At 43.8% G+C, this 17,060-nt stretch overlaps 1 protein-coding gene across 1 annotated transcript; it reads right to left on the bottom strand.

The window, feature by feature from the left end:
- Nucleotides 1–975: 975 nt before the first annotated feature.
- On the bottom strand, nt 976–2,855 carry LOC126992511 (uncharacterized). Its single transcript, XM_050851260.1, has 3 exons — nt 2,753–2,855; nt 2,329–2,463; nt 976–1,884 (listed from the first exon to the last, which is right to left on the bottom strand). Exons 2-3 carry the CDS (start codon nt 2,445–2,447, stop codon nt 978–980), a joined length of 1,026 nt encoding a protein of 341 aa, XP_050707217.1. The 5' UTR covers nt 2,448–2,463; nt 2,753–2,855; the 3' UTR covers nt 976–977.
- Nucleotides 2,856–17,060: the final 14,205 nt, after the last annotated feature.

Raw genomic sequence — 17,060 nt, 5'->3', positions numbered from 1 at the left:
TAAGGATTCGCAACATGGTTTTCGAAACAAACGTTTCTGTTTGACTTACCTTCTCGATTTCTTCAACTACATCTTTCATGTGTACGATGAAAGTCAATCAGTAGACAATGTATATTTGGACTTTCAGAAAACATTTGACAAAGTCCCTCACAACCGTCTCCTTAGTAAATTTCAAGCTCACGGTATAACTGGTAACATTCATAAGTGGCTCAGAGACTGGCTTACCGACCGTAAACAGAGAGTTGTTATGAATGGTATAGCTACTTTTACGCCTGTTTCAAAGCCGCTGGTGTGTGCGTTACCTAATCTACAGAGAGACTGTAAACGAGGTTGGAGTGAGTTCGTTCCCTATTCCTAAACGTCTCGGCTCAGATTAGGACTATTTTCCAAGCCCACAGAGAAGATTAACTGGGTTTTCACGGGGGTGTCCCGTTGGCATAAACCCGAACTGTATTATTGTTCGGCACCATTGGGTTAAAAGTGGTTGAAAAAGGCCGTAGAGTCATGTCATCATACTCAGTATCCATAATGGCCCCAAGACGCAGAAAACGATGCTTTTATGGATAACTAAGAAAACTGTGAGATTCTATGCTCAGCTTAAATAAACATAAGCTTTCACATTATATATGCAATTCTTAGTCTGACTATATAGAATTTCTCTCTCAGCTTAAGTTTTATTATTTCAGGATTTATTCATACACTACTTTTATTCTTTCTCTCTTTATTGTATATATGATTAGTTATGTAAAATGTATTAACAATAAATAACACTCTACTCTCTCCTCTAAATGTTCATCAGTTTTCCTCATGCGGTCAATTTCATCTTAAGCTTAGAAAAACGGGCAAACCTTCTTTATATTTACAAATACCACAGAAATCTGTAACCGACGCTCAAAAATTTTATTTCAATGCATGTACAATACTCCCTATCCTAGTGGCCACTCCCGTGTGACTTAGCATGTACAATACTCCCTATCCTAGTGGCCACTCCCGTGTGACTTAGCATTAGCCACGTTCTGCGCAATATTTTGGGACAAATTTCGCGGTCGTGTTGGTTTTGGGTTTGGTAAGTGGCTCGGTCGTCGTCCCTTACCAAGAGGGGCTGCACCTCTGGGTTTTCCTGGCCCTCTTCTTGCGATAGATGTTGGCTGGCATCGAATTTTTCCTCTGCCAGCTCCCTTATTGCAAAGGCCACTTCCAAAGGTCTGCAGTATGCTGTTCAGCTGATTCCCACTTTTCACAGTCTTTAACCGTCTCACAGCAGTACTGAGGGCTGCCGCAGTGTCACTGTTGGCATATTTTTCGACCACATTTTGGAATGTAGCTACAAACTCGCCAACATCTGGAGACTGGTGCGGATTTTCATCTTGATTCTCGACGTTCACTTCAGGAGGCATTAGCTGGATCTCTGTGCTTTCCTGGGATTCCTGAACAGGAGAAGCACAGGCAGTTTCTTCTTTTTCTAATGTTGGCTCCAACAGTCCTCTAAAAAAGCCTTCGGGTGGAACTTTCTCGTCGCCTACTGCCACTGACGCCAGCCACCGTCTGTTTTCAGTAGTGGCAGTGAAGACTTGGGGCAGGACCGTCATGCTGTAGTCTGCACAGGCAGCTTGATGTTTACACAAGGAACCATTTTCCCCTGCAGTACACTCACAAAATCCAGTCACAAGATCTACGTCGTACTGAAGGGATGGAGTAGACTGGCTCTGGACTCTGTACTTTCCGTTACCTTGGAAAGTAACCATTTCTAGAGGCAGTGTAGCCGTGCTTAATGATTTCACTCTCCGTCTGCCAAGCGCAACGTCCACCAGCCTCTTCTTCATGTAGCTGTCAAAGATTTCGGCCATGAAAATGATCAGCTGCGTTGCGTTGTATGCCTTGCATCTAAAAAAAGAGAGAAAGAATAAATAGACAAGTAAGTAATGTTCTGCAAACACTTAAATGTTGATAAGGGGAAGCAACAGAATGCAACAGAATATTAGATTCAGGGGGGAACTTAATTATTAGAAAGGAAAATATGTTGTGTATGTGATTTACTGTAATGGAAACACTTGAATATAATAGGCAGTAATACCCTACTTACAATAATCACGGAAATCAAGAAAATTAAGGACATTGTCATCACTAGTAACGCAGATGAGTTTGTTGATGATGCGAAAATATGTAGAAAAAAAAAAAAAGTAATAGAACACAGTCGAGCTTTACGAGAAGGCCTCCAATTGTACAACTAGTCAGTAAAATGGCAGTTTGAATTTCATGTTGATGTATGGTACTTATATTAATAAAACCAGCCATCACAAATAAGAAAGAAACATCCTTGGCGCTTACCTATTAAGAACGACTTCCTTAATGATGCACATTGTTGCCTCACAGAAGTTGTTGGTGTGATGTCCACGTAGCACCGCACCTGCCCTGAACGTTATCGCCCACTCGTCACTCCTTTCCATCAGTGAGCCTAGATAGCTGAAATAAGAAAACAAAAATAGTTGTTAGACCTAAATACTGGATGTTCAGAAGAGCATGGAAACTCACGACCTTACATTAACTATTTACAAAAGGCCAGCAAACATCTAGACAGCTCGTGAAGTCTGTAGTAGTAGTAGTAGTAGTAGTAGTAGTAGTATATAAATGTTATCAATTATTATGATGATTTTGAAAATATTAAAAAAAAATGCATTATCTGTACTTATCATCCATATTACGAAATCACTATTGTTATAGATATGATTAACATTATGGCAATATACTGTACCTTCTAAAGTTAGGATACTTCTCCGAAAGAGGATTAGCCTTGAATTTTCCCCATGACGTGAATAAATCGTTCTTCGTTGCTGAATATACGAGGCTTTTCACTAGAGTCATAAGTTCCTGGCGATCTTCTTTCTTGATTTCGTGTCTCGAGTCCAATAGCCACCTCCATACTTGTTGTAGAAAATGAAAAATGCAGAGGAACTGTCGAGCTCCAGGCCAGGTTGCTGCTAGGGCTTTCCTCATGGCATCGCAGTTGTCAGTCATGAAAGTCTCCGGCGTGCCCTTCCCATAGAAGGCCTTTTCTGCTACAGCACTCTTAACCATTTCAAAACCTGAAGATAAGAGCAAAGGTGATTAACTTCAGATATATCCAAGTATGCGTCCAGAGCACAAGCCAAGCTTCACAGAAATGACAGTTACCCTAGGTTTCCAACCGACCCTTTGTGTGTGCGTGTGTGTGTGTGTGAGAGAGAGAGAGAGAGAGAGAGAGAGAGAGAGAGAGAGAGAGAGAGAGAGAGTGAGTATGCAATACGAAGACCATTTCTATGTATTTCTCACACGCACAATATACCGATTACAAATCCACAGTCGGAGTTAACAACATTCAGTAAAAGGAAAATTGTCAGACTTACCTTTTTCAGTGTTGCTTCATCTTGGGAAGATGTAAACAGCACTGCCAGTGGAGCAGCACCTGCTGGTCCAGCACAGAGGAAGGGAATAACTGAAGTGTTGAGTTGGTCAACACATCCCGTGGCATCCACAAAGATTACTTCTCCAGCTTCCCTAAATTTAATGTGGACTCTCTTCATAAAAGCTGTAACAAGTACTGCAGTAAAACTTCCTTCTGATATGTCCTCCAGTATCGTCACATCTGGGTTATTTGCGGCATACTTTCTGATTGCCTCTGCCATTGATAAGTTCTTCAGGCCACCATGTTCATTCTTCAGCCATTCGTCTCTCATATAACTGATAGCACGAGGCGATGGGTTTTATAGCATGATTGGCCTGTCCAAATAAATCATCACACAGCCCCATTTTTAGGACATGGAATCTTCCAGCCTGATTAGCAGTCATTCCTGAAAATTGAAAATTGAACGTATAGCAGAATGTGTTGTCCATGGTGCTCGCGCAGACATGAATAATGTACCTAGCTATTAAAATATTCCTTAAATCTATGTCACATGCAGTCTGAAGTGTTAAAATATTACACAGTCAATAGTGCAAGTGCACTAAGAGACACAACATAAAATGCTACATCAATCCTGCTTAGAAATTAGTATTTTCAGAACGAAAAACGAAATGAAGTAGTCAGTGAACAATTAGTTACCGTACCTTGCTCAAAATACTTAATAAAAGTCTCCCTCGTTTCCGGAAGTACCCTAAGCTGGTTCAGAGCTTCTGCAGACTGTAGAGAGTGATTGTGCTGTCCCTTCAGTTTTACGAAGCATGGGTGTGTGGCCATCAGTTTGTCCTTCTTTACAGTGTCCTTAGTTATGAACCGAATGACAACGTCCATTGTTACAGGGCACCTACGAACAAGGTTAAGATGAATATCAAGAACAGCATAGATAAGAAATGGGGATGGTAGAAGGAGCTGCCTTGAGTACGAGAGGTTTGCAGTTTCCTTCATATAGTGTGTTAAAAATAACTGATATGTATTTTGAACCGCAGGGCATAGTAAATGTATCCTATTTATAGAACAAATTTTTAACAGGTACTTACCCAGTATATGTTCTCTTCTTTCCCAAGTGGCGAGCAGCACCATGATGACAAATTAGTATTTTATGCTGTCTGGGGTGTTACCTGAACTGACCTGATCCTGACCTGACCTGACCTGACCTGAACTTGATGTCGTTAAAACTGTTAATAAGGACCTTGATGTAAACATAGCATATAAATATATCTCCACCATTAAATCAACGTTAGTAAAAAACAAGAATTTTGTAGATGGTACAGCTGGCGTATATAAAATTGACTGTAAAGATTGTGACCTTGTTTATATTGGAGAAACTGTTAGAAATTTAGAAACTCGTGTAAAAGAACATCTATATGCTTTTCGGACATGTAACCTGAATAATGCTATGTTTAAACATGCTTCAGAAAATAATCACTCTATTAACTGGGACGACAGTCAGCTATTGTATAAATGTAATAACTTTAAGAAACGTAGAATAATAGAGTCTGCATGTATACAAAAGTTTGATAATTTTAATCTTAATGAAGGTAATTTTAAGCTAGACCCTGTAATCCGTTCTTTAGTGCTGACCTCATTACCCTCCCTAGGGAACTCAGGTCAACGTGAGGTGGATAGGGGTGGGGGTGAACAGGACTATTATGGGAGAATCAGGTAGACGTGACAGAGTAGAGTGTTATTTATTTTTAATACATTTTACATAACTAATCATATATACAATAAAGAGAGAAAGAATAAAAGTAGTGTATGAATAAATCCTGAATGATCATTAAGAAAAGTGCATTTATATATATATATATATATATATATATATATATATATATATATATATATATATATATATATATATATATATATATATATATATATATATATATATATATATATATATATATATATATATATATATATATATAGAATAAATAATAAAACTTAAGCTGAGAGAGAAATTCTATATAGTCAGACTAAAATTGCATATATAATGTGAGGCTTATGTTTATTGCAGCTGAGCATAGAATCTCACAGTTTTCAGTTTTCTGCGTCTTGGGCCATTATGGATACTGAGTATGACGACTCTACGGCCTTTTTCAACCTGAATGATCATTAAGAAAAGTGCATTTATATATATATATATATATATATATATATATATATATATATATATATATATATATATATATATATATATATATATATATATATATATATATATAAATAATAAAACTTAAGCTGAGAGAGAGAAATTCTATATAGTCAGACTAAGAATTGCATATATAATGTGAGGGCTTATGTTTATTGCAGCTGAGCATAGAATCTCACAGTTTTCAGTTTTCTGCGTCTTGGGCCATTATGGATACTGAGTATGACGACTCTACGGCCTTTTTCAACCACTTTTAACCCAATGGTGCCGAACAATAATACAGTTCGGGTTTATGCGTCCCGTTGAGGGTGCAGAGGTCGTGTATGACTGTCACCGGGATCACGAAACAGTCCGTGAAAAACCCTGAAACTTCTACGAGAGGCTTTTTAACAGGCGAACCGAGGCGCCGACGGGTTAAGGATACGTGCCGTGCAGCCTTACTGACCCATCCCTGCAGCACTGTGTGTGTGTCTGTTTACAGCTGACGGTGTGTGTGTGTGTGTGTGTGTGTGTGTGTGTGTGTGTGTGTGTGTGTGTGTGTGTGTGTGTGTGTCATTGTGTGCTCTAATCTCTATGCCTACCCATTTCCCTGCAGTGTAGATATAATTACACATTTCGGAGAGTAGAAACCAGTCTTTCTAATCACTCTATCCGCTTAAGTGTCTATTTCAAGCGTCTGGCCCCTCAGTTCTCTTGTTTGATAAGCCTCTCGTACTTACAAGTTGCTGGGCTTTCCGTGGACTGTTTTGTGATGCTGGTGATAGGTTTACACGACCTCTGCTGCACCCTGAACTGGAAAACCACCCATGAAAGCCCGGTTAATCCTCTCTGTGGAAGCTGTAATGGCAGCCGGATACTGTTAAAAATAAGGCCCTCAGACTTGCTCATGACTTACGCATCTTGATCGGGAAAATCGCGCATGATCATCCAGCTCATCTTCCCTGCGGCCTTGGGAAATAGTCGCCATGGGGGCTGATACGTTCAAGAACTCGGGGTCAACATTTCGTCGCCCAAGCACGCACACGCTTGCCAAGGCTTCTGTAGGAGTTGTGGGCATTTCCCGGGGTAGTTTCATGACCCTGGTGGTAGTCTGACCCTTCTTTTGTTCCATCAGCCTAAACGAACACTCATTAGAGCCCGATTAATGTCATCTTTGGGCCTTGAAAAAAGTTGATGTGAGAGGCGGAAGCGTCTGACAATGCCGACCTGAGTCTCGTATTCTTAACGCTTTCCACCTCACAACAAACGTTTACAAAGTTTTCCGGAGTATTTTCAAGATCCCATCACAGAGGCTTCGTCAGACTACCGCCAGGGCCGTAAACTACCCCTGGACGCGCCCACCACTCCACGACAGCCTTGCCCAGTGTGTGTGCCTGGACGCCGAAAGGTTTACCAACATGACCCCCGAAGTAGCCGGCGACGCGTGATTCAGGGCGCCGCTACTGGCTCGGGTCCCGCATGCATGGCAGAGTTTAAAGGCCCATCATTCATCCCTGCGCCGCCCTCAAGGTCACGCTGGCCTTAGCCCCGCCCCGGCACACGATAGAAAACGGGATTTTTGTAAGGCAGACTCCGGGATTTGATGGCGCTCCCTGCTAAAGTGACTGATTTACTTTAAGAATGGCTGATTGAATGCCTTGACTGACTGACTGACTTATCTTGACTAGCTGACCATGCTGATGTAGGTGGCTGACTGACTGACTGACTCGCTGGCTGTGTGGCTACGAAAATAACTGACTGAATGCCTGACTGACTAAATGACTGACTGACTGACTGACTGACTAGCAGTCTGACTACCTACGTAACTGTCTGACTGCCGGACTAACTAATATATAATTGAATGACTGATTTGGCTGACTGACTGACTGACTGACTGACTCTGTGGCTACGTAAAAAAAGTGATTGGTTGCCTGACTGACTAAATGACTGACTGACTGACTGAATGAATAAATGAATGAATGGCAAACGGACTGACTGAATGAATGAGTGAATGGTTAACCCGGTAGGAAGCAGCGGGGATCATGTTTCTTAATGGTTCCTCCAAGTGAGAAAAATAAGAAAAAATCACCCTCACACAAACCACTTCATAATATATATCCAAGCATTTGTGATCAGATTATGTATCATCTATTTAGGGGGGTTTATATCATGGCACAAATTTGGCCCGTCGCTGCTACAAGGTGAAGCCACAAATTTGGACCGTTGCTGCTACCGGGTTAACTATCTAACTGACTGGCTAACTGACTAACTGAGTGACTGACTGATTGACTGACTGCTGGACTGAGAGAGAGAGAGAGAGAGAGAGAGAGAGAGAGAGAGAGAGACTGAAGGAGTAACGGGGATAATATACAGACGGATGAAGGTCGAGGAATAAATGGAACATATTAACAGATGAAGGAGGGACGGAGAGACACGAATAGAAAGAAACTGAGAGAAAGAATGTACGAGCAGGTATTAGACAAAATAGACAGAGACGGTGACTAACAGTGGGACAGGAAAGGAAAGTGTGTTGGGGCTGGAAGAGGAAGAACAGGTGCGGGCATGAACGAGACGGAGCAAAAGAGAAGGAGACTGAATGAAGGACAAAGACGAAGAGAGAAAAAGAGAGGAAGTGAGCCAGACGTCGCCTGCCTCCGTGTGTTTCTTTTTTTTTGTTATCCATCAAGGTGAGGATATTATTTTTTTCATGGGTGTTAGCGAAAAGCCTATTCAGTATTGACGAGACGGCCGTGCCCGTGAAATGCTGCCACTGTTACAGAGGAAGTGTTGTGTTCCCACACGCTACATTCCCTGCTCCCTCAGCACAGCTCCGCCTCGCTATTTCCAGCACACTCCAAATTCAGGGTGACGCCTCGCCGCTGTGCTCAGCGTGATAAGCTCGCCTTGTGTCTCAGCTACACAGTCGTCGTGTTGTTCCCTACATCACACTGCAGCCTTGTGTGTCAGTGTGTGTGCCTTGTGTGTGTGTGGGGAATGTGATGCGTCTAGTGTGCTAGCCTGGAGGTAACGTTAAACACTGTGTGTGCCTTGTGTGTGTGTGTGTGGGGAATGTGATGCGTCTAGTGTGCTAGCATTGAGATAACGTTAAACACTGTGTGTGCCTTGTGTGTGTGTGTGTGGGGAATGTGATGCGTCTAGTGTGCTAGCATTGAGATAACGTTAAACACTGTGTGTGCCTTGTGTGTGTGTGTGTGGGGAATGTGATGCGTCTAGTGTGCTAGCATTGAGATAACGTTAAACACTGTGTGTGCCTTGTGTGTGTGTGTGGGGAATGTGATGCGTCTAGTGTGCTGGCACTGAGATAACGTTAAACACTGTGTGTGCCTTGTGTGTGTGTGGGGAATGTGATGCGTCTAGTGTGCTAGCATTGAGATAACGTTAAACACTGTGTGTGCCTTGTATGTGTGTGTGTGGGGAATGTGATGCGTCTAGTGTGCTAGCATTGAGATAACGTTAAACACTGTGTGTGCCTTGTATGTGTGTGTGGGGAATGTGATGCGTCTAGTGTGCTGGCATTGAGATAACGTTAAACACTGTGTGTGCCTTGTATGTGTGTGTGTGGGGAATGTGATGCGTCTAGTGTGCTAGCATTGAGATAACGTTAAACACTGTGTGTGCCTTGTGTGTGTGTGTGTGGGGAATGTGATGCGTCTAGTGTGCTAGCATTGAGATAACGTTAAACACTGTGTGTGCCTTGTGTGTGTGTGTGTGGGGAATGTGATGCGTCTAGTGTGCTGGCATTGAGATAACGTTAAACACTGTGTGTGCCTTGTATGTGTGTGTGGGGAATGTGATGCGTCTAGTGTGCTGGCATTGAGATAACGTTAAACACTGTGTGTGCCTTGTGTGTGTGTGTGTGGGGAATGTGATGCGTCTAGTGTGCTGGCATTGAGATAACGTTAAACACTGTGTGTGCCTTGTGTGTGTGTGTGTGGGGAATGTGATGCGTCTAGTGTGCTGGCATTGAGATAACGTTAAACACCGGCGTACCAGAAAATTGAAAAGGGGGGGCCAATATATATATATATATATATATATATATATATATATATATATATATATATATATATATATATATATATATATATATATATATATATATATATATAATTTTCTGCGTCCAGTATTATTACAAGCGCAGGGATCCCATACAGCTTGAGGATTCGGGTTAGATCGCTAGGGTAAATTTGTTATTTTTTATACATACATGTATTGGTACATACATATACATACATTGTACATTTTAGAAGTTTATTGGCAGCATATAAGTACAACATAAACCTGGGAGATTTAAATAATCTTAAAAGTACTAATTTTATGTTACTTGAGCAAACATTACTTTTAACATAAGAACATAAGAACGTACTAAGGAGTCTGCAAGAGGCCGGTTGGCCTATACAAGGCAGCTCCTGTACACTCAACCCCACCTTACCTCACCATCCATGGCTTTATCTAACCTCTTCTTGAATGTATCTATGGTATTGGCACCCACAACATGGCTCCCAAGCCTGTTCCATTCGTCCACCACTCTATTGGTGAACCAATTCTTGTATATGTCTTTGTGGAATCTGAATTTGTCTAACTTAAAACCATTGCCACGCGTCCTACCTGGCTCTTTCACTCTCAAAATTTTATTGACATCCCCTTTATTAAATCCCTTCATCCATTTATAAACTTCGATCAAGTCTTCTCGCAACCTTCGCCTTTCTAGAGTGTAGGCTTAACTGCTTCAGCCTGTCTTCATAAAGCAAGTTTCTCACCCCCTGAATCATCTTTGTCATCCTCCTCCGTAGAGATTCTAACATCTTGATATCCATTCTATAATAGGAGGACCAGAACTGAACTGCATAATCGAGATGAGGTCGAACTAGTGCTAAGTAAAGTTTGAGGATGACTTCAGCGCTCCTATTGCTCACGCTCCTTGAGATGAAACCTAGTACTCTGTTTGCCCGATTTTTAGCCTGAATGCATTGAGCCCTAGGACGGAGGTCAGCGCTCACTAGGACTCCTAAGTCTCTCTCACGCCCAGACCTGCTTAGAGGAGTGTCATTTAAGGAGTAATTGTGTAAGGGGTTATTCCTACCTACACTCAAAATGCTACACTTCCTGACATTGTATTCCATCTGCCACTTCCTCGCCCAATTATATAGTCTGTCAAGCTCATCCTGGAGAACGGTAGCGTCGCTGTGTGATTGGATTACTCTACCGATCTTGGTATCATCTGCGAACTTACTGACATCGCTACTAATTCCTGTGTCCAAGTCATTGATGTAAATAATAAAAAGCAGAGGACCCAGCACCGAACCCTGTGGGACTCCACTCGTAACACTGCCCCACTCAGATTTCCTACCATTGATTTGCACTCTCAGCTTCCTACCACTAAGCCACGCCCTGATCCACTTCAAAACTTTCCCATCTACGCCGTGAGCCTGTAATTTTAGTAATAGCCGGTGATGAGGGACTTTGTCGAACGCTTTACTGAAATCTAGATATAATATGTCATAGTTTTCATCTCTGTCAACCGCCTCGATTACTTTAGTGTAGAAGGACAACAGGTTAGTAAGGCAAGACCTACGCTTTGTGACCCCATGTTGTGAATCACGAATTAAATTATGCTTTTCTAGATGGTCCCGAATGCTCCGGGCTATAATTGACTCTAAAATCTTTCCTACAACTGATGTTAAGCTAATTGGGCGATAGTTTGAGGTGGCTGACTTGTCTCCCTTTTTGAAAATCGGCGTCACATTAGCTACTTTCCATTGATTGGGCACATGCAGAATTTACCGACATCTTAAAGATATCGGCAAGAGGGCCACTAAGGACTTCCTTGCACTCTTTCAGAACCCTTGGGAATACTTCGTCTGGGCCCGGCGATTTGTTTTTCCTCAACCTACCAATCTCATCCTGGACTACTTGCCTAGTGATGATCACATCCCTCAACTTGTCGTTCTCGTCACACTCATATATCTGAACTCTCTCCGGAATGGTTGTTAGATTTTCCTGCGTGAAAACTGAGAGGAAATAGTCATTCATCATTTGACTCATATCTTCTCCATTCTCAACGAGCTCGCCCGTGTTTGTTTTCAACGGTCCAATTCTGTCCCTTGTTTTCGTCCTGTACAATTTAAAGAAGCCCTTGGGATCGCTCTTGGCCGCGTTGGCTACCCTAATCTCATAATTTCTTTTTGCTAGGCGGGTGTTCTTCTTCACCGACCTGACGAGCTCAACATACCTACCCCTGAGGTGGATCTCTCCGTTCTTTATTTTCCTATAAATTCCTCTCTTCAAGCCTATTTCATGCTTGAGTCTGCGGGTCATCCATTTGGGGTCGTTATTTTCCTTCCTACGTGCTTGGTAAGGGATAAGCTGTCTCTGACCCTCTGCAATTTCTCTAACTAAATTAATGTAGGTCATTTCTACATGGCTCCCCTGTCTTTCCGGTTCCAGCCCTGAGATCTGGCCCTCATCCAGCCCTAAGGTTTCCCAATTTACCTCATCAAGGTGTCTTCTGAGTCCCTCATAATCAGCTCTTCTAAAGTTAGGCACCAACGCAGGGTTGAGTTCATGGGTCACCGCCCAGTCTAATTTAAACCTAATTTCCTTGTGATCACTGCCACCTAATTCTGCCCCAACATCTAGCTCACTGATCATATACTCAGTGTTAGTTAAGACCAAGTCCAGAATGTTGTTACCCCTGGTGGGCTCTGTTACTGTCTGCTTGAGAAAATTATCTTGTATTACTTTCAGAAAATCCTCAGACTCTAGATCACCCACCACGCCTTCCCAATCTATATTCCTATAGTTAAAATCCCCCATTATGCAGACATTTTTGCTCCTGCTCGCCCTGCCTACCTCTTGCAGTAATATATCAGTGTCCTGCCTGCTGAGGTTGGGTGGCTCAAAGAACCCCTAGAATTAGTTTCTCTTTACCTTTGTGGACGTCCACCCAAACTGATTCTGAGTCGCCATTTGTTTGAATAGAGTTGTTAGCGGAACATTTAAATGTATCTTTAACACAAAGTGCCACCCCTCCCTTCTTCCTTTCTATCTTTGTGAAACATCTGGTAACCATCTATTTCATACTCAGACACAAAGTTTTTGTTGGCAGTATCCACCCACGTTTCCGTGATAGCTATAATGTCGAATTTCTCGACACATGCTTTCCCCCTCAGTAGATCTGTCTTGTTCCTGAGACTCCTACTGTTGGTGTAATAAGCCGTTAGCCCATCCTTTCTTATATCCTTTCGATTTCTCCTGCGCCCCCTGGTCCCAGTCTGCGATGCATTGACAGGCCCTCCCCCCTCGCCTACTCTAAAAAATTATGTAGGGTGCTAAGTGATCGCTCGAGGGAGTCTGCGAGAACCTCCACCCCCTGGAGTGACAGATGCACGCCATCCTTGGCATACAAGGTGGCTTTATTGTAGAAGAGGTCCCAGTTGTCAAGGAAAAGCCAACCATTTCGCTTACAGTGGGCCGCCAGCCTGCTGTTTACTGCTAAGGCTCTGGAAAGCCATCCCTCTCCCACCCCCCTCCTCGGCCCAACCCCACAAACAGCCGGCACCCCAGAAGTCCCTCACTTTGCAAACGATTCCCTGAAGCGCCGAAATATCTCTTCGCTACCCACCTTACTGATGTCATTACCACCGTAACTGCAGAAGACGATTGGCTGTGTCCCCTCCCCTGCTAAAATTTCCTCCATTCTGTCAGATACGTGCTGGATGCCTGCCCCGGGAAAGCACACTCGAAGCCTATTTTCCTTATCCCTTGAACAAAAGTACCTGTCAATGAACCTGACTTGAGAGTCCCCAACCGACAGTACTTTCCTCTTATTAACTTTGTCAGTAGACGGAAGGGAAGCCGCTACAGGAGGAGAGGGAGGGGCGGCAGCAGGGGAGTGGGAGGAGGAAGAGGAGGAGGAGGAGGAGGAGGAGGAGGAGGAGGAGGAAGAGGAGGAGGAGGACGATGAGTGGAAGAAGGAGAGAGAGGAAGGAGATGACGTCGAAGGGGGAGGGGGGGAGGAGGAGGTGGCTGAGGTGGTGGCGGAGGTGGTGGGGGAGGCAGGGGAGGAGGGGAGAGGGAGGGAGGAGGAGGAGGAGGCGGAGGAGGACGTTGCTTGGAAGACGGAGAGCGAGGACGCGGAGGACGTCGACGGGGGAGGGGGGGAGGAGGAGGTGGCTGAGGTGGTGGCTGAGGTGGTGGCGGAGGAGGGGAGAGGGAGGGAGGCGGGGGAGGAGGAGGAGGCGGGGGAGGTAGTGGTAGCAGAGGAGGGGGGAGGTGATGTGGGGGAGGACAAGGAGAGAGAATGCGAGGAAGAGCAGGAAGAGACGGAAGGGAGGGAAGAGGTGGAGGAAAGGGGAGAGGGGGGTGATGAATGAGAGTCAGCGGCGGCAGAAGGGAAGGGAAGTATGGTGTGGAGAGGGGAGAAATCTTGTTCATTTCTGTAATTTGGACTGCAAAAATTTTCCCTCGAAACAACACTACTTACTCTAGAACTAAATGTTCTGATAAAAAAGTAATATACTGGCAAGGAAAAAAATGTTATATTCATATAACATGTATAATCTTCGTTTATGCAGGCTGCTGCTGTAATACATATTTTTACAAGATACATGGAAACTGGGTCAGGTATTCTATGAATACAAAATAAAAATTAACTAGATGAATTAGATTCGTTACTGTCAACAACAATACATTGTAACTGGTTTACCTCTCAAATTTATGCGTCTGTTCTTACGTGCAAATTCATCAAGGACTTCATGATCAAGATTTGTGTCACAATGGACAGAGTAAGGCCAGTCCATTTAAACGACTTTCACTCACTGCGTTCCTAAGGTACGTTTTAAGCAATTTAAGGGCACTTAATAATCGCTCATTGGTGAAAGTGCTAACAGGTAGGGTTGAAAAATTTGCAATAGGGTGGAAAATTTTGGACGCGTGCCCAATTTTTTGGCACATGCTAATGTCTCAAGAACTTGCTTTGACCTCTCATGAGATTCACGACGCTTCCAATAACTCTGCCCCCGTAGATATTCATCTTCAACGAGATCGGCATCTCCATCAAGAAATTTCCATAAAATTCAACTGCCTCCTTCAGTTTACCAAAGCCATTATCAACTGAAAAAGAGGGAACAAGATTTCCCAACAAAAAACTCCTAATGTGTTTAGATGCAAACCTTTCCCTAAGTTGTGCTATAGCAGTGTCCGAAAATGGGAGAAAAATAGCTCTTCGATAGTACTCCTATGGAGTTGCTGTTGAAGGGTTAGCCTTTATTATGTTTATGATGACCACTGATTGTTCAAGGCTTCTGGATGATATCTCCGTACCTTTCCTCAGCTTGGGCAAAAAGTTGGTTGAACTTATTTCCATCACGATAGGACTGAAATGCATCTATGCAGCTCTGTGTAGCTACACTTCCATGAGCACCCATCAGTTCTTGTTGTGACCCCTGCAGCTTTTCTGGCAAGGGTTTAGTGAAACTTAGAACTAAGGTGAGCACTTCCAAACTCATGAGAAAACCTGGGTCACTTATTGCTATAGATTAGGCTTGGCTGATGATTCTTCACCTAACGTGTTTTGCAGTAATTATTCTTAATCATTATTTCATTATCTACCCACCTGATTAACTGAATTATCCGGGCATCAGCCGAGTCAGTAATGACTTTCCTACATTACATAGAGTACGTACGTGAAGCGTTTTCTGGCGTTTTGTGACCAGGGAGGAAATATGTAAAGAATGGAAAGACACAAATCCCAAGCCTGCGTGAATTCAAGAAATGACACACGCTATAGAAAAAAAGTATTACATAAACAGAAAATGAAGTCTATCAATCATAATTTTTAGAAATTTGGATTCTGTGGTCAAAAAATATTATACGGATAACATGAATAGGCTACGTGAGCCTACGTCGTCAATGAATGTTTCTCAAAATAGATCACCTGGGCCCGTATCCTCGAGAGCTATTAACTTTTACTCTTAAAGTTACTATCAAAGTTAATAGTTTCAATTTATTAAGAGTAACAGCTATCCTCGTCAACTTTGAGTGTAAGTATTAGCATTAATCATGACTAATATATCTTTTTCTTCTTCTGCTGTATGGCGAGACCATCCCAGCGCATTGTTCATTACTTGTGGAAAATATACCATCAGCTGCTCAACAACAGCCACTGCTTCAACATCTGCTGGCCCAATGACACCTGCCACTGCTTCAATATCTGCTGGCCCAATGACTTCCACTGCTTCATCATCTGCTGGCCCAATGACACCACCCACTGCTTCATCATCTGCTGGCCCAATGACACCAGCCACTGCTTCATCATCTGCTGGCCCTATGACACCAGCCACTGCTTCATCATCTGCTGGCCCAATGACACCACCCACTGCTTCATCATCTGCTGGCCCAATGACACCAGCCACTGCTTCATCATCTGCTGGCCCAATGACACCTGCCACTGCTTCATCATCTGCTGGCCCAATGACACCTGCCACTGCTTCATCATCTGCTGGCCCAATGACACCTGCCACTGCTTCATCATCTGCTGGCCCAATGACACCTGCCACCCACTGCTTCATCATCTGCTGGCCCAATGACACCTGCCACTGCTTCATCATCTGCTGGCCCAATGACACCAGCCACTGCTTCATCATCTGCTGGCCCAATGACACCTGCCACTGCTTCATCATCTGCTGGCCCAATGACACCACCCACTGCTTCATCATCTGCTGGCCCAATGACACCTGCCACTGCTTCATCATCTGCTGGCCCAATGACACCAGCCACTGCTTCATCATCTGCTGGCCCAATGACACCAGCCACTGCTTCATCATCTGCTGGCCCAATGACACCTGCCCCTGCTTCATCATCTGCTGGCCCAATGACACCAGCCACTGCTTCATCATCTGCTGGCCCAATGACACCAGCCACTGCTTCATCATCTGCTGGCCCAATGACACCAGCCACTGCTTCATCATCTGCTGGCCCTGATACCAGTCACTGCTTCATCATCTGCTGGCCCAATGACACCTGCCACTGCTTCATCATCTGCTGGCCCAATGACACCAGTCACTGCTTCATCATCTGCTGGCCCAATGACACCAGCCACTGCTTCATCATCTGCTGGCCCAATGACACCTGCCACTGCTTCATCATCTGCTGGCCCAATGACACCAGCCACTGCTTCATCATCTGCTGGCCCAATGACACCTGCCACTGCTTCATCATCTGCTGGCCCTATGACACCTGCCACTGCTTCATCATCTGCTGGCCCAATGACACCAGCCACTGCTTCATCATCTGCTGGCCCAATGACACCTGCCACTGCTTCATCACCTGCTGGCCTAATGACACCAGCCACTGCTTCATCATCTGCTGGCCCAATGACACCAGCCACTGCTTCATCATCTGCTGGCCCAATGACACCTGCCACTGCTTCATCATCTGCTGGCCCAATGACACCAGCCACTGCTTCATCATCTG

Source organism: Eriocheir sinensis, unplaced genomic scaffold, assembly GCF_024679095.1.
Source record: "Eriocheir sinensis breed Jianghai 21 unplaced genomic scaffold, ASM2467909v1 Scaffold485, whole genome shotgun sequence".
Taxonomy (NCBI): Eukaryota; Metazoa; Arthropoda; class Malacostraca; order Decapoda; family Varunidae; genus Eriocheir; species Eriocheir sinensis.
The sequence above is the reverse complement of the archived record's forward strand: the minus strand, read 5'-3'. Positions and strand labels throughout refer to the sequence as shown.